Below are 23,190 nucleotides of genomic sequence, written 5' to 3'. Positions count from 1 at the left end.
AACTTATACATATCCGAAGAACAATGTTGGCCAAGTTGCGGCTCATATCTGATTTTCAAATAAAGTGCCGCGCCACGTCCGTCAAAAAAATACAATTTTTTTGAACAGTTTAGCGTGCAAGAAAATCATGTCTACCTTGATTCTAAGATTTCCATGATTTTTTCATTCCTTCAAATATTTATCCATTCCCTGTGATGTAGGCATTAATTATAATAAATATTACATCATTCTATGCTGGTTGTGTAAGACCTTGTCAAATGCCCATCATATTAAACAATATCAAATTAGTCTTAACACCTTAATCTATACCATAGTAATTTTGAAAAGAAAAGGCTGGCCATCAAATGACATATGCTATAAACTGACCAGCACTTCTTCTGTCTAATCCCCAAAGGATACAGATAAGACTGCTTGATCAGATAGCCTTCCTACATTGAACTCATTAATTAATCTTTAACTGGATGCTTGTCTACTCATTACTACCAAGAGATGAATGGGTCTGCACTATCTACCATAATTTTTTTTTTAAAACATATAAAATATTCAAAGATTTTTTTTTGGTTGAGATTTTATAGGAATTTTAATATTCCCTATATTTAAAAATTACTTTTTAAATCAATAATATTATATAATATCAGATTAGTCTATTATGCAATATCAAATTAGTTTTAATTACTTTTCATCAAATTCATTTTAAAACTTAGGCTAGCCAACAAGAGCTATTTTTAATCCAACAGGCTTACCCATCTGTCCAATACCCAAGGGATATAGATAACACCAATGCTCTATCAGTTAGATCCTCACACTCGAAACTCATTAATTTCTCTCTAATTTGACATGCAAATTTCTGTTATCAAAATTCTTCTTGGCCGGTGCTTGATAATTACACTCAAGGGAGAGGTAGGATTTCTCTAACATACATTATATTTGTTATAGATTGCTGTCAAGTATTTGCTTAAAAAAATAAGTATTTTCTTGATTTAACACTTTTTTTAATAAGGACAGTGCAATACTCTTACATTATTTGGGATGCTTCAATGAATAGTAAAAAGACACTTTTTTTTTTTAATTTCACTTAAATTAAAGGTTAGAGTGACCTTGAAATAGGTTGTGACACACCTTCTACCTAAGATGCATAAACTGGCCAAGTTTGATGATTGTAAGTCTTATAGTTTTCTAGTTATGGGCCGGCAAGGATTTTTCCATATTTGGCTATAACTTTTCAATAAAAGGTCAGAGCGACCTACTTTTTGTGCATGACACACCTTGTACCCAAGATGCATCAGATGACAAAGTTTGATAATCCTAGTCCTAATAGTATTAAAGTTATGAGCCGGAAACGAAAAAGCTAACAGACAGATGGACGGACACAAAGCCTATAACATAATATGTCCCGTCATAAGACGGGCGTATAAAAATGTCCCCAAACTATGTTCAAGTTAGCCACTAAATTAAGAGGTCCCGGAGTGTCAGTGATTGATATTATAATCACTTTACTCACATGACATTCCACTGTTCGACACGCTGACGCTTTCATTGAACATTTCATTGTGTTTGTCATTGGAAGTTTATATTGTGACAGTATCTATCGTACTTTCAACTTCAAACTATGGAAGATTTTTGTGCAAATTTTAATAGGGTTAAAGATTATATGTCTAGATCTCTTATTCTACTTTGTATTTTTATTAGAGGTGTTTTGAAAGAATTCTGGTATTGACAGTGTGGTTTGTAAATATAAGCTTGTGTAAATTGCCTCCGTATTATGGTCTGCAGGGCGAGACATCTACCTCATCCCTAAACACTAGAATCATTTATCATTTGTGAACCATGAAACTACACAATCTTTTTTTCTCCATTTAAATTCGTAGTGTAGAATCTGATTGCGAAAAAGCATGTGTGCTAATGTTTACATTCCACATCCATGTGATTTAAATGTCTCCACATATCTGCAGATACCTCAAATTCGAAAGTGGTCCCGTTCAAATTTCCAGAATTGAAGCCTTATACGAGGGGTGATCAAAAAGTTCGCAAACTATCTCTATATCTATAAAACCACAATTCAGATTAGACTGAAATTCGGTACACACATAGCCATACACAAGGTCTATAAATAGCATGTGCTGAATAAAGTTTCTCTCCTTGTTTGTGACGTCACAATGTGAAAATGACGTCACTATTTAGGTCACTTGTGACGAAAAATGGTTGTCTCAGTCGAACTCGTTCACCAAACGACTGTACAATTTATTGTAATATCTTAGAAATCCCTCTACAGTATCATATAATAATTTGTACACAGTTTATTGAGATAAATGAGTTTCTATAAATTTAATTAATGATTGGATTAATCGTTTTAGTGAAGGAAGGCTGATGGTTAAAAATGATACTTGTCATCTTGCCCAGTGAAAGCAAGTTTGAAAAGATATATTTTTAATTAAGCAATTTGCTATCAAAGACCTCCAATTAGCACTTTGAAAAATAGTTGAATATTTGAACAATGATATAAGTATTAAATACCTAAGATATCGTTTACTTTAGATTTTAAACATATTAGATATGATAAAAAGGATGCACCCATTCTCCATCCACCTTGAATAAAGGTCTCTTCTGAGACAAAAGATTTGTGTTTTAATGGTCGCCATGCTTATTTTTGGAAAGGATGTTATTATCCACCCATTCTGTTGCCGAGATATGACCATTTCTGACAAATTAACTGTTCTTGTCATAAAAATTAACTCACATGGAAAGAAATATAAAACTCGGAAAAATCTTTTAACTTTTGTGACAGGACGCTACGGAGGGGGTCACTTGACCGCCAATATCACGTGATTCGCGCATGCGCAGAACGGTGGTTGATGTGCATTAAAATCGGGGAGGATTAATTTAAAATATAATCAACATTAAAACCAAATATTGTTTCTTGTATGGAAGTTATTCAATTAGTTTGCGAACTTTTTGATCACCCCTCGTATATGTTCTTTTCAATGACATTGTCTTTGATTATACAAATATGCATGACAAAAATTCCATGTCATAAATATCAAAAGCATATGCATGCACAATAATCATAGATTAATTTACCGATATATTGTAATGTAAAGCTTAAAATGGGTTTACGAAAAGGTTCCAAATGACGTACTAAAGTGCACTTATTCTATGTCCAATCGAAATTAATACAAATACAAGGCATATAATGAGAGTCTTAAGATATCCGCGTATCTTCTACCAGCAGATCGAACAGAAATAAAGATTACACAGAATTATGATTCCATGGAAAAAAAATTAATCTACAGTAATGCAAATGATACTTTAAGAAAACTACAATTACCTTTGTTAATCAATGAAAGTTATTTTTCACTTGTTTAAATAGAATTGGATAGTTTTTTTTTTTTAGGAAAAAATGATAAATATTTAATGACACTCAACCCTTTGGCTCAGGGAGGCTTAAAAAGATTTTACCTTTCTCAAAGTTTTTGCAAATCCTAAAGCCTTTGAAGCTCTCTCTCTAGCTTCATTGAAGAGTTTTTTGCAATTTCTGGAAGTCTGTTGAAACAAGTGCCTATAAAAGAAAAACAAGAGGCCCTTGAAGCTTCATGATCACCTGAGTACTAAGCGTTTTTCAGGCTATGATCACTTCAGGTATTAGTAAGACCATTTCAAAATTTTACAATTTGTGAGTGCAAGGATGTGTCAATTAAACACATTAAAAATTTAAAGTTTCATTGACAATAACTTTTAGATGAAATAAAATTTTTCATACATTTTTGTGTGAAATGCTGTTAAAATATATATGTCATGATATTAAACAGAAAATATTAACTTCAAATCTGTGTCTATGCACCTTTAATAACATATACCAAAGATGAAATATGATGATGATATCTGACCTAATTTCCTGAATCCTGAGTTTCTGTTGATCGTGGCCCTCGTCGTTGTTGTCGCTGTCGTTGTTGTTGTTGGTGTCCGTTGTCTCTTGTACCTCCTCCTGGTCCTCGTTTATTGTCAGGTTGTACAGACTGCTGGTGAAATCATCTATACCACTCTCCAGAAAGTCTGCTATTGAGTTCAGAAGACTGCTAGCCAGGGAACTAAAACGTTTACATCAAACTTTATACTGTATGTTAAAATGGGTAATGTTTTGGAAAGATCTCTACTATGTAGACTATCATATGTGTTAATGTTTCGCATTCTCCCAGATGATTTAAGTAGAAAGATTTTTAAAAGCTTAATTGCAACTTTAAGAGTTTCTGTAAATCTGAGTTTTATACACAATAAGTAGTCAAGTGAAAGGTCATTAGCAAAGATAAAGTAAAAAAATTACCCGGTAATAATCCTAAATTCGAAAAAAAAAAATGAGATCAAGGTCAAAGGAAAGGTCAAGGTAAAATTGTTTATGCAATTGATGAGTCTCCTTAAGATGTATAATCAAATGAAGTTTGAAAATTATCTTGAATATTTTTGAAATCTATCTAAGTAATGATTGATGGAAAATATCTAGAATATTTCTTTTAATTTAGCTTAACACAAGTTGAAGTCAAGGTTATAATTAAAGGAAAGACAAGATGCCCATGGGCCACATCGTTCACCTATGTAGCTTTGACATGCTGTTCTTTACCAGATTTCCCCCTTGTAATAACCTGTTTTGACCCCACCCTACCCCAATTGTCAATGACCTTCATAATTTGGAAAAATTAAAATCTACACTACCCCATGATGCTTTCACATATGTTTCACCTTTCCTGGCCCAGTGGTTCCTGAGAAGAGTTTAAAAGTTTTTTCCTATATATTTCCATGTAAAACTTGGATTCCAATTGTTCTACCACCCGGGGTCAGGAATTGAACAATTTAGAATCTACAATATCCCAGGATGCTTTCTCATAAGTTTCACTTTTCCTGGCCCAGTGGTTCTTGAGAAGAAGAATTTTAAAGATTTTTCTTATATATTTCAATCTATGTAAAACTTTGATTCCCTATTGTGGCCCCACCCAACTCCGGGGGTCAACAATTTAGAATTTACACTATCATAGGATGCTTCCACATAAGTTTCAGCTTTTCTGACCCAGTGGTTCTTGAGAAGATTTTTTTCAAGACCCCACCCTATTTTTGTCTCCTCTTTGTTATCTCCCCTTGGGAGGGGACTTGACTCTTGCAAAGCAGGGATGTCAATGAATATTCAAATATTCATTTGATGATTTGATATTCAAATATAAATTTATGATTTGAATATTCGGGTTTTAAGTATACAAGCATTTTACAGAGAGAAAAATCTGGCAAGTTTTATTAAAAATTGAATCAAGTTCGTACCGTTGACCTGCAATAAGAGGGTTCTAATAAAATCCATGCCATCTTGCAATCAGACTAATACAGAATATGATTTAAAAGAAAATTAAAAGACACTCCTCTTGGATTACCCTAGAGGTGTGGAGAGTGTATCAAATTAAATTATTCATTTGATCATTTAATTAATGGTTTAAGAGTGTCCAGTACATATAATCAGTTTGAATTGTTGAAAGGATACAGTTTTACACAGTTAACTCATAAATCCCTTGTTTATCATATGTATATATCATTAAAATCATTTTCAGAAAATTCCTTAACAAAAAGTAATTGCTTTTAATTTTTCTCCATTTGATAATTGTTCTGCCTGCTATAAAGGGATTTATTTGGCAATAACCAATATTTGCCCCCAAAATCAAATTTGACAGAGAACTATTTAATTATGCTCTAAAACAGGGGGATATATGCTGACTTCAAAGCACTGAATATTTTCATAAGCAATGACGTCATTTGTTTGAAATGACGTCATAAAAATGACATAAATTTAAAATTTCCATGATTTCTACAGAAAAATGTATATATTACATCAATATTTTGAGTAAAAGTCACTGAGCACAGGTCTGATCAGGCTCAATATTTTGATATGTGTAGAATGATAATGTCAATGAAATATGTAAATATTGTTCCTGAGCAAACTTGCGCTCTATAATTTTTAAAGCTAAAATTGTTGAAATTTTGTCCATTTTGTCCTCTTTCTAAAAAATGATATAAAATCGGAATAGTTTGTGACGTCATTTAATTGAACAAAAAATTGTCAATAAACTACTTTGAAACTATAATATATGTTCTGTTAATTTATATTTCTTAAACAATTTATGGAATTCAGCACATTTCAAGAATTTTTCAAAATTTGACTTTTGTGGGGGCAAAGATATACAATATACTGCATGGTATAGGCTTTGGTAAAACAATCAATTAATCTTTTGAATTTTCAAAAAAAAAAAAAAAACATTTAAAATTAAAAATCAAATTTATGATAAAACAAGATGTGTTTGTGAAACACTTATGCCCCCTTATGGCAACATAGCGAAGGTTAAGCTTTCTATTGGTACCTAAAGTAAGGCTTTTCACGAGAAATACAAATGTGAAATATAAAACCCTAGCACCATCTGTTCAAAGGTTTTGACCAAGCTTAACCTTTTTAAAAGTAAGAAAAACCCCAGGGTCAAGGTCAAAGGGTCCAGGTTGTTTGGTTTCTAAAGAATTTAGGCCCTGTCTCAAAGATTACATATGGGAAGTATGAAAGCGCTGGTCCTTACCGTTCAAAAGTTATGTCCAAGGTTAAAATTGTAACCAGAAGTCTCTGTCCAGACTGTAGCTCTACTGGTTTGTACTTATAACAAAGGAAGAGAAAAGTAGCCAATGGGACTTAAAACTTTACAACAGCAATAAATTTAATAATAATGATCCTTGATTAAGTCTCTTTTTGGGGCAACCCGTGTGCCAAATTAAATTGAAATCAGCCAAACTGTGGTAGAAGTAGCATTTTGAAAGTATTTCTCAGAAATGTCTATTTTTAGTAACCATGACAACAATGTTCATCGAAATCAAACACCAATGCACTAAATTATGTATCTTAGTGTACAGTTGCGTGCCATGAATGAGTTCGCAAAATGGCCGACTTCGCGTCATAAAATTTCGATATGTAAAATTTTGGTTTGTATTTTCTTTGCAATAAAAATTAAAATCTCCCACCTTACTTGTTCAATACTTTGTGATATGTCCCCGAGAACGTAATACTGTCCGAATCCTTCTTGGAAGGCTTTGGTATAGGCTACGAATGTAGACAAAAGGGAGATTACTCCAAGTGTCTTGAACAACTCGTTTCAGGTCATTGGCATTTTCTATCTTGTTCGCTCTCCTTTGCACCCATAATTTTAACACTTTCCATACATTCTCAATCACATTAAGTTCTGGGCTCTGTGGAGGCCAGGGAAGTGTTATGATATTATTATTCTGCTTCCATTCATTTGATCTGGCGGACACATGACACGGGGCGTTATCCTCTTGAAAAACCCAGGGGCGATTTGTAAAATGCCTAGCAATCACGGGCCAAAGACACTCGTCCAAAACTTCAATATACTTTAATCTGTTCATGTTTCCATCTACAACTTTCAATGTACCAACTCCGTGAAACGAAATACAGCCCCAGAACATGACGGATGCTCAACATGTCGTCTCCCTATCACCGCACAAACCAAGGCACTCTGGTCTTAATCTTTCATCTGCTTTATCTCCAAACATGTACAGGTAAACTTCGTTATCTCGACATCGACGGGACAGTCGGAAAATGTCGAGATATCCGAGGTGTCGAGATATCAGAGTTGAGACTCGACGTCCTTAATTTTACTGCATAGTAAAACCATAGACCTACATGTAAACTGAACAGATGTATAACTACAGGTACCTATATGTCTTCAATTAGACTGTAGCTCATTTGTTTCAGCTATCCCTCTATATTCATTAGAAAATCTAAGATGTTTTTCACAAATGTTATTTATGAAATGCTTTCTTTTATATCTCATTTTACTAAAAACTGTTTTCCATCCAGCATTACATCCGCGTGCCACTAGCTCTGTCAGAACAGGATACAAAATGCCCTCTATAAACTCCAAACAGGAACGGTACAAAGTCGACTTCCGAGATATGGAAAAAAATTAATGCGTATATTTTTTAAAATTATTTCATTTCACTTCTTTTTTATTTCATAATCATTCATCATTAATTTTCATTCAATTTTCAAACCAAAATTTAATTGAAATTGCACATTTAACAAAGTTAGTGATGTTCCATATGCATCCATGACTGATGCAATAGTCGTGCATGTCCTAGATTTGATTGATTCCTGTTGAATACATTTTTACCGCAATTTTTAAGTTAAATTGAATTCAATGTGTATATTGTTCATTGTTATTCAGTTACATTTTTTAAATAAAATGTTTAAGTTTTGTTAGCTATAGATTTCGACATAAATATTTATAAACGGTTTTACATTTACGCAGAATCAAAAAGATTTATCAATGATATTACCCAAGCTAAACATTAAACAATTAACGTATTAGAGACGCCTAGGGGGCTTGGCCGATTCCTCTACAAACACATTTCTACTGAGCAGTATGTAGTCAAAACATGGGTGTGAAAGGTATGAATTTCTGACCACGTCGAGATACACGGAGTTGTCCGTGCATGACGAGCGACCAGTTGACAAACAATTAGGATAAGTAGAGCAAAAAACTGCCCCGATGTTGACATATACCAGGTAAATTTTGCTCTTGGGACTGTGAAAAATATCGAGATAAGCGGGGTAGTCGACATTACCGAGGTCGACATATCAGAGTTTTTGCAAATCATTTATATAGCAAATAATGCCGGGACCGCGGACGGACGTCGACATATCCCAGATTGTCGACATATCCGATGTCGAGATACCGAAGTTTACCTGTACTTTATTGTTATTTCCTAGCACTATCTTCGTTTCATCCCTAAAAATGATAGATGCCCACTGATTCGGCACAGTCCAGTGCAGTTTTTGCCTACAAAAACTTCTTTTTTCGCGATTCGTTCGAGAGACTGTTGTTTTCTTTGAAACAACGCAACGTTTGTACCCTTCTTCATTTAGTCGTCTTTTTACATCCTGAAGGACACACCACACCCAGTTCTTGCATTAAATCTATCTGTAATGTCTTTAAAGGTCTGCCTTCTATTCTTTTTTACACTCCGCATCTCGCGCACCGTGGTTTTTCTTCTCCTTCCACTTTGTGGCAAATTTTCAACACTTCCTCGTTCACGCACACGTTTCAGAAATTTTCGGATGGTTCTTGCATGTATTCCTATTACATCCTGTATTTTGTAGCTTGAATAACTCTCGTTAGACATCTGTAGAATTATTTCTTTTTGCTCTGTCGTCAACTCTTTGCCATGAGGCGCCATGTCGCTAAGCAGACGATTACTGTTTATCAAAGGGGAATAATTCAATTTTCCTTGCAATTTCAAATGATTAAGCTGTACGAGTTTTTTTTATGTCCGAAATTGTATACGGGTAGGTTGTAGTTAATTTGTAAAAATGTTTCATTTTAGATTTACTGCATATAAAATTACTAAGTCAGCCATTTTGCGAACTCATTTATAGCACACGACTGTAGTGTACTTGTGTGCCAAGTTATATTGAAATCAGACCAAAACTGTAAGAGGAGTCGCGTTTTAAAGGAATTTCACAGAAATTTCTATTTTTAGTAATCAGGCAACACCGTTCATTGAAATCAAACATCAATGCACTAAATTACGTATCTTAGTGTAGTCTACTTGTGTGCAAAGTTGTATTGAAATCAGACAACAACTGTAGGAGGAGATGCGTTTAAAAGGAATTTCACAGAAATTTCTATTTTTAGTAACCATGGCGATACTGTTCATTGAAATCAAAAACCAATGCACTAAATTATGTATCTTAGTTTAGTGTACTTGTGTGCCAAGTTATCGTTTCAAACCAAAACTGTAGGAGGAGTAGCATTTTAAAAAATTGTTTACAGACAGACAGACGGACAGACGTTTGCACAGACAGCTAGACAGACAGACGGACGGACAAGCTGATTCCTATATAACCCCCAAAACCTTGTTTGCAGGGGGTATAACGACATAAAACATATCCTGTTCAACAGGAGAGTGAAGATACATATTTTATAATGCAAGACTTTTATTTCATTTAATGAATATATTTGGATCTCTTATCAAATATTCAAATATCAATTGTTGACAATTTTAACATCCCTAGTGCAAAGTTATGATTTTTACGATGATAGTCAACAGTATCGTAGGATAACAAGTGAAATCGAGAGTTGAGGAAGGGGATCACTTTGTTTTAAAGTAAAGCAATGACATTTGACTCCGTTAGGAAATTTTAAAAAATCTACAATTTCAGAATAATTATTACATGTACAGTATATATTCTCAAAAGCAGTCCATTACTCACTAACAATTTCAGACACAGAAGTGTGTTGGAGACGTGCCAGTAGTCGAGGGAGGAAATCAAGATTATTTACAGCTAAAATGTAGGTTCCCAACGCCTTAAAACTTCAACATGTATATATGAAAGCTGCAATGTTTATGCGTTATAGATACAAAAGTTTCAAAATACTCAGTATACTGTCAAATTGCAAACAAAATAGCATATTAAACTTAATGTTATAAATTCTGACAGGTAAGTCATGTTTTCACAATTTTGGTCAAATTGCTTTTACCCACGAAATTTTCCATGCTTCATTTTGAACGTATGTTTCGAAAAATTGAATCTCTCTTAATTTCTAGTCTTTTCAAATTCATTCCTTGGATAATACACTTTAAGAAATTTAAAATATAAACATGTGAAAAGTTTAATGTACTTTTGGGGGGGGGGGGGCATGGGGATAAGGGTGGCTATGGTGGGGGTATGAGCTGAATACATCCTTAAAATATCTTTAATTATATATTAACATATTTTTATGAAGTTGGGTCAAATGAAAGATAAAAAAACTTCACTGACACTAGATTGTTCTTATCAGTTTATATCAGCATATGAAGTTATAAAAAAGTAGAATGGTTTCATTGAACCTGAGCTTAAAACAAAGTGTGATGGAAGTACAGAGGGGCAAAATAAAGACAGGACAAATATTATATGACCTCGTCATATTCATGGTGGGGAGAAAAATGACAGGTCTATAATGTATAAAGAATCTAAACATAAAGAAGATTACTTCAACAAAATCTCTCTTCTTACCTGAAGCGTTTGCCAGCCTCGGCTTCCCCACCAATCACATGAGGACATATCTGTTTGGTGAAAAGCCATTCTGATTCTAAAACATTCTTCAAACTAAGAGAGGCTTCTGGAAGACTCTGCAGAGCTAACATCCAGCTTTGCAAATATGTAAAGTATACCTAAAAAACAATGTGCATCAATTGAAAAAAGATCTACAGTCAAACTTGTCAAAAGATGTCATCTCTATCCACCAGTCACCTGTTCTATGCAGTCATTTTATTTCATCCCAATGAAATTTCCTATTTAAAGTAAATCTTCTAAGCGGTCACCTGTAACGCAGTCAGTAGTCATCAAATTTAAAACAAAATCTCCATTTTTCCCTGTCTTTAGCGGTCATTTTGTCCAATCACGTGACCTGATCTAGATGTCAGCTGATTCCCAATTTTTGTTATTAATGTAAATAATTAGACATGAATTGTGGGATCATAAACAAAAATTAATAAATGCTTTTTATTATTTAAAACTAGTTATGTTCATGGATAAACATATAAATCATTTTAGCAATTAGCAGGGGAAAATGAACAATTTCAACGTTATCTATCATGATTATGAGGACCTAAACTTCTAGATTTGGAATCAATTTTTTGAAAGGAACAATATAACGATACTAAGTATATCTATTCATGGATATGATGATTTTTATCAACATCTGTACTTTTAATTCTGTTAAATTCATCTGAGAGCAGACTAAAATATTCATGATTTATTAGTTTATCAGCAAATTAAGAAATTTTGCTTTTAAAAATTTCTTTTACCTCATATTTCATAAGTGTAAACTCTGTTTGTTGGCACGTGCCGTTTAGAATTTATGCGGTCCAAAAAAACAGATCTTAAATTGATCCAGTTTGTACAACCCTTGATTTCCTGTCAAATTCTAATAAAAGTTAATTTTGTATGAAGAGAAAACATCTTATGTTTCTCAAACTGCTGACATTAACTTATAACTTATTTCTTAACTTATATTTTAAGTAAATTTGAATGAAAAAGCACACATTTGCAGCCATACTCTTGCTTTAAAACTCAGGTGAGTAAAACATTTACATCAACAAGCTATATCTAATGTATGCAAAAGCATAAAAAGTCAACTTTTAAGTAGTGGATAAAAACAGAGACATAATCACATATATTACTAGTTTAGGCACATACTTAAACTTTATCAAAAAATAAAATAAATGAATCTAATACCGGTATATACATGTAAACAAAATAAGGACATTTCTTATACTGACATCTAACATTTTTCTGACATCATCATCAAATTCTCCAAGGTCTTTCATGATATTGGTCTCCCCCTCTGTTGAGACATCATCTACCATGGTCTGAAAATACTGCTTTACAATCACTGCACCTCGAAGGACTTCCTTGCACTCCCTTAAAAGCTAAAGTAAAAAAGGAAATGACTACCGTACATTTTTTTGTACAATAATGAACAATAGCCAGAATTTATTATGCCTTTTTTTTTTTCATAATACCTTTCTCTTTAAGATTTCTTTAAAATTATGTTGGATCTACTGTTTTTTATAGATCTGAAGATGAAATTTTTGACCCCATGTTGAGGCCAAATTTCACTCCAAGGACTCATGAATTCACATAACATGGGAATGCTAAATATCAATGTGACTAAATGTGCCTTGTGGATCTGTTGTTTTGGAAAGACTAAATATGTGTTCCACCTTATCAACTTATTGACTTTACTTTACTGTAAACGTATTAACATTTGGCTGTGTATTCTTTTTAGCATTTTTGGCAGAAAGAAATATCCACTAATGCAAGTACAACGCTAAATGTCTCGCACATATATCTATCAAGGAGAACATTAAGATATGTTCAAAATCCAATTTCTGCCAAATATCGTACGTGCTAAATATAATACATTTACAGTAATTTGAGAAGAATGAGTGGATTTAAGACTCCTGAAAAAATGAGTAAATCCCAGTTTTATAAAATGTTTATTTTTCCACCTTATGTAATCCACTTATATCTAGACTATGTATTCTCTCTCATATATATGTATACAAACTTCTAAGTGTTCACCTTGAATTTTTAATCTATAAAGAACAAATGCAAACATTAAGTAATTTCTCAAATTCATAGTTAATGATGCATACTTTAGATACGGTATAGATGCTGCATAAAATTCAAGTGTGTACGAGGGACGATCAGAAAATTCTGCAAGTATATCTATAAAATAATGAAAACAATATGTATCAAAATGTAAACTAGTTTAATCCTTCAGAATAACCCTCTTTTACATTTACACACTTTTGCAATCTGCATACCCATGATTTGAAAGCCCCGAGGTAGTTTTCCTTTGGAATACTGTCTAAGCACTGATAAACAATACTACCAACTGCGCTGCGCGAAGTATAGCGACGTCCAGATAACATTTGTTTCAGTCTAGGAAATAGGAAAAAGTCACAAGGACTTAAGTCAGGAGAATACGGAGGGTGTGGGAGCTGAACAACCTTTTCATCCTTAAAAAAACTTTGAACTATTTTACTCTTATGAGCTGGAGCATTGTCATGAATGAGCTTTAATTATGTTCTTCAAGCCTGTCTTTGGTATTTTCTTTTCATACACTTTCTTAGTTTTTTTCAGTACATTATTTTTGTAAAACTGTCCTGAGATACCTCTACCTTGCGGAGTTGGAATTTGCACAACCGGGCCACTAGAATTAAAGAAAATAGCTTATAAAATTTTCTTAGCACTTTGACACCTTTTTGCAACGACAGGACGCTCGCTATTCTTCCTTACCCACATCATATTGTTATTTTTTCTTTGCGGCTCAAAAAAGTAAATCCAAGTTTCATCACCTGTTAGTAAGTCAGCAAATTTTCTCTTGTCACAGTTTTTATAGATTTTTAACAGTTTTCTTGCAAATTTCAAACGCGTTGTCTTTTGTTCTGGTGTCAAGAGATGAGGTACCCATCGTGCACATTACTTACATAGGTGGAGGTGCTTGGTCAAAATTTCATGTACCTTTGCTGATGAGATACCAACAACACTAGCAATATATTTTAGAGTATATCTACCATCTTCCTCTACCATTTTCTTTACTGCAGCCACGTTTTCATCAGTAACAGCTGTCTTTGGTCGCCCTGTTCTTGAAGAATCTTTAACGACGTCAACGCCATTCTTAAACTTTTTCAACCATCGGCAAACTGTGCTTAACGAAACTGCAGAATCTTCATAAATCTGACAAATTTCATTCAAAATTATTTTTGCAGGTATATCAAGAATGCCTCTCACTTTTATATAGGTTCTTATTTCAGCCTTCACTGTAGATTTCATATCACTGGGAGAAAATGGTCAGTGTGTACGACTATCCCTTCATCTTTTGTATGTAACTTTTGAAATAGTAAATAAAACGATAAGAAATTTTAGATAGACACAGGTAATGAATGTATCTACCCGTGCATGACATTGGTTTTGGTCATTTACGAAGAATATCCACGGAATAACATTACTTGCATTATTTTCTGATCGCCCCTCGTATCTTGTGAGACCTTATTAACAAGTGTCAAGGACATGGTGTACCCTCAGAATTAAAATATCACATAGGTAATTCGTGTGAATTAAGACACTTTTCGCTATATATACTGCAGGACACTGTTTCCTAAGAGTTATAACAAACCTCTGAATAGACGGCTGACCTCTCTGCTGCCAACCCACTCTGTAGATCTTTTTTCATTGTTGAAATCGCGTGGAAGAGGGAGAGCTTTGACATTTCTTTTAAAAGTTCTAAATGTGTTTAACTGGACTCAGATCTGAAGATTTGGTGGGCCAGGGCATCACACAGATGCCTTTTGGTTAATACTAATGGTGTCTGGCAATAAGTAAACATGTGACAAAAAGTACTGATTTATTTTTAAGCTTCATCAAGGGACATCGATATTTCTTTTGGTGATATTTTCTTTTCCTTCAGGAATTGTGAAGGAAACATATTGGCTATAATAATTTAAAGATATTTTACCATTCTATCGTGTGATTTAAAAATAAAGAATTCTTATCTTTGAATGAACACTGAGAAGTCCTGTTAAGTCAAGTGTATACATAACTAAAACAAATCAATTAAAAAAACTGAAAATCTAAGGTAAGATACTAAAACATTTCTATAAAATCAATAAAAAATCAATTATTGGTCTAAAAATGTTTTCTAAAACTGTATTTCTGAATGTCAACAATGGTGTCTTCAACACAACAGACAAATCTAGTTCAGAAAATCTCATTGTGGAGCTTTTTACTCAGGTGAGCTAAAGATGGACAGATATACTGTTATACATGTATCTCTAACTAACCGGTCTTATGCTGAGAAAGGATGGGTCAATGACTGGTCTCTGTTCCAAGCGCAGCCTCATAGCTTCATGAATCACTTCTAAAAATACATGAAGAAGGAAAAGATAGCTGGGCTGGAATGACGGGAGGCCCATTTGGATGAAGTGCTCACTCCACACACCAAAGTCCGTGAGACTGGAGCTTCTGTGAAAGACATTGACAGATGAGGAACTGGCTTCAGCATAATGGAGGTCCAGGGCTGGTGAAGAGGACAGCTGCACTGTACCATCCACTTCTGGTGACTACATAGAAAAAAACACAATTATTTATCACATAAAATCTACTTTAGGCCAGATAAAATTAATCTTTAGATTCTTATCCCCGCCCTCCCCTCTCAAAGTGTCCTGCCCGGTGTTTTTTATTTTGATTTTTGGGTGTTAAAATTATATTTATTGTATTTTTATTCAGCAAAACTTTATCAGTCCCACGATAGTCTGCTTTGAATAATTTGTTCTACAACTATTTCCTATAGGAATGATCTAATATAGTACAAAGTATTTGAAGCAGACAATTGTGGAACTCTTCAGCATTGGAGGTTTAAACAAATAGCAAGCATCCATGAAAAATAAACAACTTTATATTTTGCTGGATTTAAACCTTTTAAAGGTAAGAAATGAATGTTTTATATAGTGATAGAGACTTTAAAGGATGTTCAAGGGAAAAAGTTGAAGCAGGCAGCAAAAAATCCCTAATCATGATGTATGGGATTGATCTGAGATGTCGTAGTGGACACCAGACCAAAATTTTAGTCCCTACGACATCTAGCTGAGATTGATTTAACCAGAATTCCACGTCCAGTATTCAGACGGTCTTTTTTCACCACAAAATAAATTTTTACATTATGTTTTGGTTCATTTATCAGGATGGTGTGTGAAATACATGTTTAAAGATACACATGTCAGATTTTCAAACTTATATACAAGTATTGCAAAGTCAAATACCTGCATATCAGAATTGGTAGAAATCTTTGGTCTTTGTAAAGCCTCCCTGGCCCTTTGTAGTGTTCTATCTAAAAGCTCTTTGAACCTCAGCAACATTTTATTCATCCCCATTCTTTTTAAAGTTTTGTCTACATACTTCCTAAACAACAGTTTAGCTGGTGGATGGTGGAGCTCGTCTAGGCTTGCTTCACTTGAAGCTCTAGAGAGATTCCCTAAGGAGTAGGTAGTCCTTAATCCTTTGTAAGACATCTCAGAATTCACCGGACTTGTGTTTCTTGATGACTTTATACTATTCAGAGTAAATGTTACACGCTTGGCATTTTCAGTTTGGGTACCAAAGCTTTCAGAAGTGTTATCAAGCTCATCTTCACTAATCATACATGATGGCTCTTGAATTTTTGGAATATTTTGCCTGCCTACGCAATTAAAATGAAAGTCTTCTGACAACCGGGGACTATCAAGATCCATTTCTGGCCAGTCATAATCGGATGCATGTTGAGCACCAAGTATGAGTCCTAGTTTTCTGATCTTGTGACACAAATTAATCTTTAGATTCTTATCCCCGCCCTCCCCTCTCAAAGTGTCCTGCCCGGTGTTTTTTATTTTGATTTTTGGGTGTTAAAATTATATTTATTGTATTTTTATTCAGCAAAACTTTATCAGTCCCACGATAGTCTGCTTTGAATAATTTGTTCTACAACTATTTCCTATAGGAATGATCTAATATAGTACAAAGTATTTGAAGCAGACAATTGTGGAACTCTTCAGCATTGGAGGTTTAAACAAATAGCAAGCATCCATGAAAAATAAACAACTTTATATTTTGCTGGATTTAAACCTTTTAAAGGTAAGAAATGAATGTTTTATATAGTGATAGAGACTTTAAAGGATGTCCAAGGGAAAAAGTTGAAGCAGGCAGCAAAAAATCCCTAATCATGATGTATGGGATTGATCTGAGATGTCGTAGTGGACACCAGACCAAAATTTTAGTCCCTACGACATCTAGCTGAGATTGATTTAACCAGAATTCCACGTCCAGTATTCAGACGGTCTTTTTTCACCACAAAATGAATTTTTACATTATGTTTTGGTTCATTTATCAGGATGGTGTGTGAAATACATGTTTAAAGATACACATGTCAGATTTTCAAACTTATATACAAGTATTGCAAAGTCAAATACCTGCATATCAGAATTGGTAGAAATCTTTGGTCTTTGTAAAGCCTCCCTGGCCCTTTGTAGTGTTCTATCTAAAAGCTCTTTGAACCTCAGCAACATTTTATTCATCCCCATTCTTTTTAAAGTTTTGTCTACATACTTCCTAAACAACAGTTTAGCTGGTGGATGGTGGAGCTCGTCTAGGCTTGCTTCACTTGAAGCTCTAGAGAGATTCCCTAAGGAGTAGGTAGTCCTTAATCCTTTGTAAGACATCTCAGAATTCACCGGACTTGTGTTTCTTGATGACTTTATACTATTCAGAGTAAATGTTACACGCTTGGCATTTTCAGTTTGGGTACCAAAGCTTTCAGAAGTGTTATCAAGCTCATCTTCACTAATCACACATGATGGCTCTTGAATTTTTGGAATATTTTGCCTGCCTACGCAATTAAAATGAAAGTCTTCTGACAACCGGGGACTATCAAGATCCATTTCTGGCCAGTCATAATCGGATGCATGTTGAGCACCAAGTATGAGTCCTAGTTTTCTGATCTTGTGACACAAATCTTTGGTAATACTTTGCCAAAGATACAATGATTTAACTTGCTGAGTAAATCGTTTATTACTGTACATTTCAAATTCTTTTGCAAATGCCTTTGATGTAGGAAATAATTGCTCACTAGCATCAAGTTTGTTTAGCAACTCCTGGACATGTATAAGGGCTTCTCTTTGCTGTGCAACTGTTTCTGATGTTAATGTGAATGAATAAGGTGTATTCTCATTATTTTCAATGTTAAAACTGGTTTCTTCTTCACTTCTTTCCAACTGTTCTAAAGAACAATCAAATTTGAAATTAAGTATTTCTTCTAGAATATCTGGAATTTTTTCTCTTTGCATTTTCAAATACTCCTCTTGTTCATTCAAAGTTTTAAAGCCATGTTGGTCCAACTGAAGTTCAAGCCATAAGTAATCTTTATAGCGCTCCTGCCACAATTCCTGCTCAGAACTGATCTGTCTTCTATAACTCATCTTGTCTTTCACTCCCTTTACATCTTTTTCCTTCTTTGAATGCGAACCCATATTTATCAATGTAGAGAATATTTTGAAAAATTTCACTCTTTCTTCTGGCACTTCCACATTAACTACTGACTGTCTGCGGTGTTCACTTCTGCCTACATTCCAACTAGAACTCAATGACTGTCCCATGGAGGACAGGGCGTGAGACTTCAGATTCAATGAGGCAAACCTCCCAGAGCTGTCTACTGGAACTCTTCCATGAAAGTTGAGAGAAGAGAACCTTCCTGAGGTGTCCACCTTAGCAGCAGCTTGAGGAACAGGAACATCTACCGTTGTTGTGTCTATTGAAGCTAAATCACTAGAACTTCTCTTTGCTAGTCTCTCATGAGCTATAGTTTTTGTCATGCTTTTTTTCTTTAAATCACGGCTGTCCATACTTCTTTTATCTTTATCATCTGCAAAATCTTTTTCTAGATTGTCATCTGAATCTATATGACCAAGTTTACAAAACATGGGGTCATTTGCATATCTTTCTTTAATAACAGCATTTCGCAATGATTTCTTTGTTTTTTTTAATTCTGTGTACTGTTTATAGGATTGTTTTTGTATGTTTGTCTGTTGTTTTTTCTTGTCCCTTTTGACCCCCCGTATATTGGTTGGTGGTGTTACACTGTACAGAATTCCTGCTGGTATCTCCTCAATAGACGTACACTGAGAATCTGTCTCGTCCTCACTGCCACTACAGTCAGCGTCATGATGCTCCTGAGTATTCTGCTGGCACAGTTTGCTGTCAAAACAAGTCAAAAAATATATGATTGAAATATATATGTCTCCAAACACATTTTTCTGTTGATAAAACTAAAACTTTTTTTGAATTTATCAGCTGTAAAAAAATAAAATTTCATCACACCTTCAATTATGTTCAATGAATAATCAGATTAATTAACAGATCTGCTAAGTGCAGGTGTATTCACTTAAGGAATAACAGTGACTTTTCTGGTTTCAAGATGTGATCAATCGAGTGGCTTGCATGATAATTTCCATAAATTCCAAATTTATGCATAAAATTATCATGCAAACCAATCCATTGATAATCATTACCAAACCAAAAAATCAGCCAGTTATTCCTTATAATTACATGCTCTTGATTCTGCAAATTCATGTGCTACAAACCCTGCTTCGGTCTCTATTTGTCCCGACCCGCACATGATTTTTTAATTTAACCATGCCTATCTATGAACCAGCTAGTAGATTTACATAGAAATAAGGTATTAATTTATATCGATTGTAATTTGATCTTGGACATTGACATTTGAAATGTAAATATAACAAGATCGATGTCAAAAAGACCTAAAAACTCTCTTAATTCTGATAGTAATTGAACAACTCGAACACTTCTATTCCAATTAGTTATGTACAAGTCAGGTTATGTACGAGTGTTGTTTACTACATGCAGTTGACTTCTTGTGTATGACTTGGTTTGTGTAAGAGTTGACTGTAAGCATACTACTTTGTTTAGGTTTGAGTAGATCGACTCAACTGTATTGTTGTTGTTCGGGTAGAAGGATGCTGCAAAAATCAATTGGTACTTTTTTAATTGTTTTCTGAGATTCGCCAGATTAAGCTGAGACTCAACCTTCTAAAAAACCTTGAGCCCTGTGACTTCAGTTTACAAATGTAATTATTCAATTTAATAATAACCCTGCACACACTGACGCAGTGTAGGTCTACACGATATAAACACAACAGCTTCTCCGTCGAAACAGGTCATCATTTAGGCAAACATCATGATTGCATTGTTGCTACAAAATTATTTGCAAAATATAGGATATGTCAGTAAATCATAATTCTGCTAACCTGTTAAAATCTTCTTGATCTTCTGCTAGTGGGTTGAAATCTTCGTTTGGCGTTGTCGACAAGGGAGTTCTAAAATCCCCGTCCGCCATGTCAAATCCCGATAACTCTTGCTAGTGAAATGGTCAGAGTTATCAGCCCCTAGCGTCCGAGCTTTTAGGCACCCGACAGTACCACGCCGGGGTAGCTCTCTCGGACTCCAACAACACATTCGGAGAATTTTTATGAGATACGATTATTAATCCAAAAATATACATATTTCTAGTCTATCATCATCATCATATCTATATTTCATTATCTGATAGTTATGTATTTTCCATTTTTGTTAACTCTCTACAGGCATGAGATGAGTTTTTGTAGGGGAATCCATTCATCAGCTGTTCAGTCGTCAGTGGTGTAGTAAGTTGTCTGTGAGAGAGAAATCAGTTGCTGTGCTGTTTTGTTTAGACCTATTCATTTATTTTCATTATTGTTTTTTTTTTCTTTTTGCTATTTATAGGCCCTTTTTGTTTGTTTGTTTTGTTTTTTTAACGAAAAAAAATGCGTTGTTCAATATATAGTTAAAATACCCAAATACTATATTCTATTTAGAGTTTGCTATTTAAAATTATCTATTTAGCAGGGGGCGGATCCAGCCATTTTCGAGAGGGGGTGCGTTCCAGGGCCCCCCCCCCCCTTTACAAACTTTCAAGCAAAAATTCACACACAGGTATGGAAAGATCTAAGGTTGTGGAAAATAAATATCTTTGTTTGTTTTACGATCCTTTTTTCTTAGAAAATGTACCACCAGTCCGATTAAAAAAACAAACACATTTCAAAAACTACCGAAGCCTTAAAATTTAATGGATTTGCAGCATTTCCGAAGAGTACAATTAAGGAATTTTCTTTTAGAATTTGAAATAAGCTTTTTGGGGTGGGGTTTAAAACGAAAAGTTACATGTTAGTTCCTTCAAAAGATATGATAAAAAAAAAGGTACATATGTATGCATGTATAGCCAACACAACCAAAGATCGCGGGAATCTAATATCAAATTTAACCTCGCATGTTACATATCATTTATAAGACATATAAAAACAAGTAGAATATTTTCTGCCATTCTCTCATAAAAAAGTAATAGTGAAGGTGAATGGAGGAAACTAAATGTGTGAGAATCTATCTATAATCCAATACATAAGTTAGACACAAATGTTTATTCTCGGAAAACGTTTTATCCTCTCTCTCTTCACTTGGCACAAATAAGGGGGGGGGGCTACCCCTCGAACCACCCCACCCCCTTTCTGGATCCGTCAATAATTAGACATACAAAAACGAAGTACATGTACTTTAAAATATCGTGTTAAGTTGTTAACTAACAGTCACTGGGGACTTCCTTCTGCTTTTTTCAGTTGTTTTTTCTACCCCATGTTTGTTTTAAAATTAGTTCTACATTTTTATCGATGATTTAATTTTAACCCTTTTATCTCTATAAGCATCTTAAAAGCTGGTTTTAAAAATATTACATAGCAAAAGATATGCGGTTTCTTTCAACCCTTGGCTGTAAGTTTTGCCCGTTTAAGTATTAATTTACATGTATGGCAGTCTGGCGTTTTTGTATGACTTCATTAGATCTGTTTTTAGCAGAGAAAGACACAATGGCTAATTATAATGTCATAAAAGTTCAATTTTCAACTTTGTAGTATAAGTCCTAGAGAATGAAACACATGGAGATAACGAACAGTATTTAAGATCAAGTGTATTTACTTTCTGTTTGGGTAAAAGTTTTGAATGTTTCTTAAAGACTAGGGTGGAAACCCGATCCACTTTTTTATTGGTATGAAAGAAAAGGAACTTAATGATTTTAAGGACAAAGAATGGTAAAAGAATTTACATACAAAGAAAAAAAATTATTAAAATTTTTGTTTAATGTTGGAAAATGTTTTGGCCTCGGTCCTAAAGATTGTTGAGTAACCGTTGGGTGTAAAGAAAAAGGTTACTGTTGCCATCTACTGATTGATGTCTTCAGCAGAAATACTAGGACGATTGGAATCTTTTTTGGTGGGAAATCTACAGTACATCAAGTGTGTGAGGCCATTATAAAATATCCAATTGAATATGATAGATGAAGGATATGGAGATAACGAACAGTATTCAATATCAAAGTCCATAAAACAATACAAAACAGGAGCAGAGCAAACACGGACTTCCAAAACATCAGAGGTGGGATCAGGTCCCATGGAAGACTTACCACTTTAATGTGTTACATGAAAAGATCTGGATTTAAGATGTGATCCGCTCTGGAAATCCAACTCTAATAATTTATATGTCCAGAAATTATGCATATATACACTGTAAAAAATGATGTTTAACTTGTGTTTTATTTTTAAACAGCCGTGCTTTACAATTAAACATAGGGGGTTTAAACTGTTAGTGTTTTTTATATAAACACTGATATTTAAACTGGTGTTCAATAAGTAGGGTGTATAATCATCCGTCTTAAACACGTAATGTTCATATGCATCAAATCAAAAAATGAAATAGGTGTTGCTTCTCAGTATTTCCTGTAGGAATTCACCATTTTTACAATATTCTTAATTTATGAAGCAATTCCGCACATAATGGTAGACATTTTTCGACACAGAAAAAAATATGAATCGCAAGGCAATATGTTGACTTTTAGATCATATCAAAAGCAATGACAATTAGCATTAATTAGTAGTAATTTTGCGCCAAAATTTCAAAATTTTTACAAACCTCTAAAGGGGAAATAAAAACCAATATTATGA

The 23,190-nt window shown here is 34.0% G+C and overlaps 1 protein-coding gene across 1 annotated transcript in view; it reads right to left on the bottom strand.

Annotated features, from left to right (window-relative positions):
- Positions 1–20,539, bottom strand: part of LOC134278755 (mitogen-activated protein kinase kinase kinase 4-like) — an 83,097-nt gene extending 62,558 nt beyond the window's left edge. Inside the window, exons 1-8 of the mRNA XM_062761046.1 lie at positions 20,431–20,539; positions 17,519–19,360; positions 16,399–16,972; positions 15,421–15,699; positions 12,352–12,501; positions 11,084–11,241; positions 3,885–4,085; positions 3,457–3,556 (exon numbers count right to left, since the gene is read on the bottom strand). Coding sequence (XP_062617030.1) covers positions 3,457–3,556; positions 3,885–4,085; positions 11,084–11,241; positions 12,352–12,501; positions 15,421–15,699; positions 16,399–16,972; positions 17,519–19,360; positions 20,431–20,519 — 3,393 coding nt within the window. The 5' untranslated portion in view covers positions 20,520–20,539. The remainder of the gene's footprint in view (positions 1–3,456; positions 3,557–3,884; positions 4,086–11,083; positions 11,242–12,351; positions 12,502–15,420; positions 15,700–16,398; positions 16,973–17,518; positions 19,361–20,430) is intronic.
- Positions 20,540–23,190: the final 2,651 nt, after the last annotated feature.

The sequence above is a fragment of the Saccostrea cucullata genome, unplaced genomic scaffold, assembly GCF_032062105.1.
Source record: "Saccostrea cucullata isolate Sc308-1 unplaced genomic scaffold, CSIRO_AGI_Scuc_v1 ctg909, whole genome shotgun sequence".
Classification (NCBI taxonomy): Eukaryota; Metazoa; Mollusca; class Bivalvia; order Ostreida; family Ostreidae; genus Saccostrea; species Saccostrea cuccullata.
This window is presented reverse-complemented; position numbering and strand designations above follow the sequence as displayed.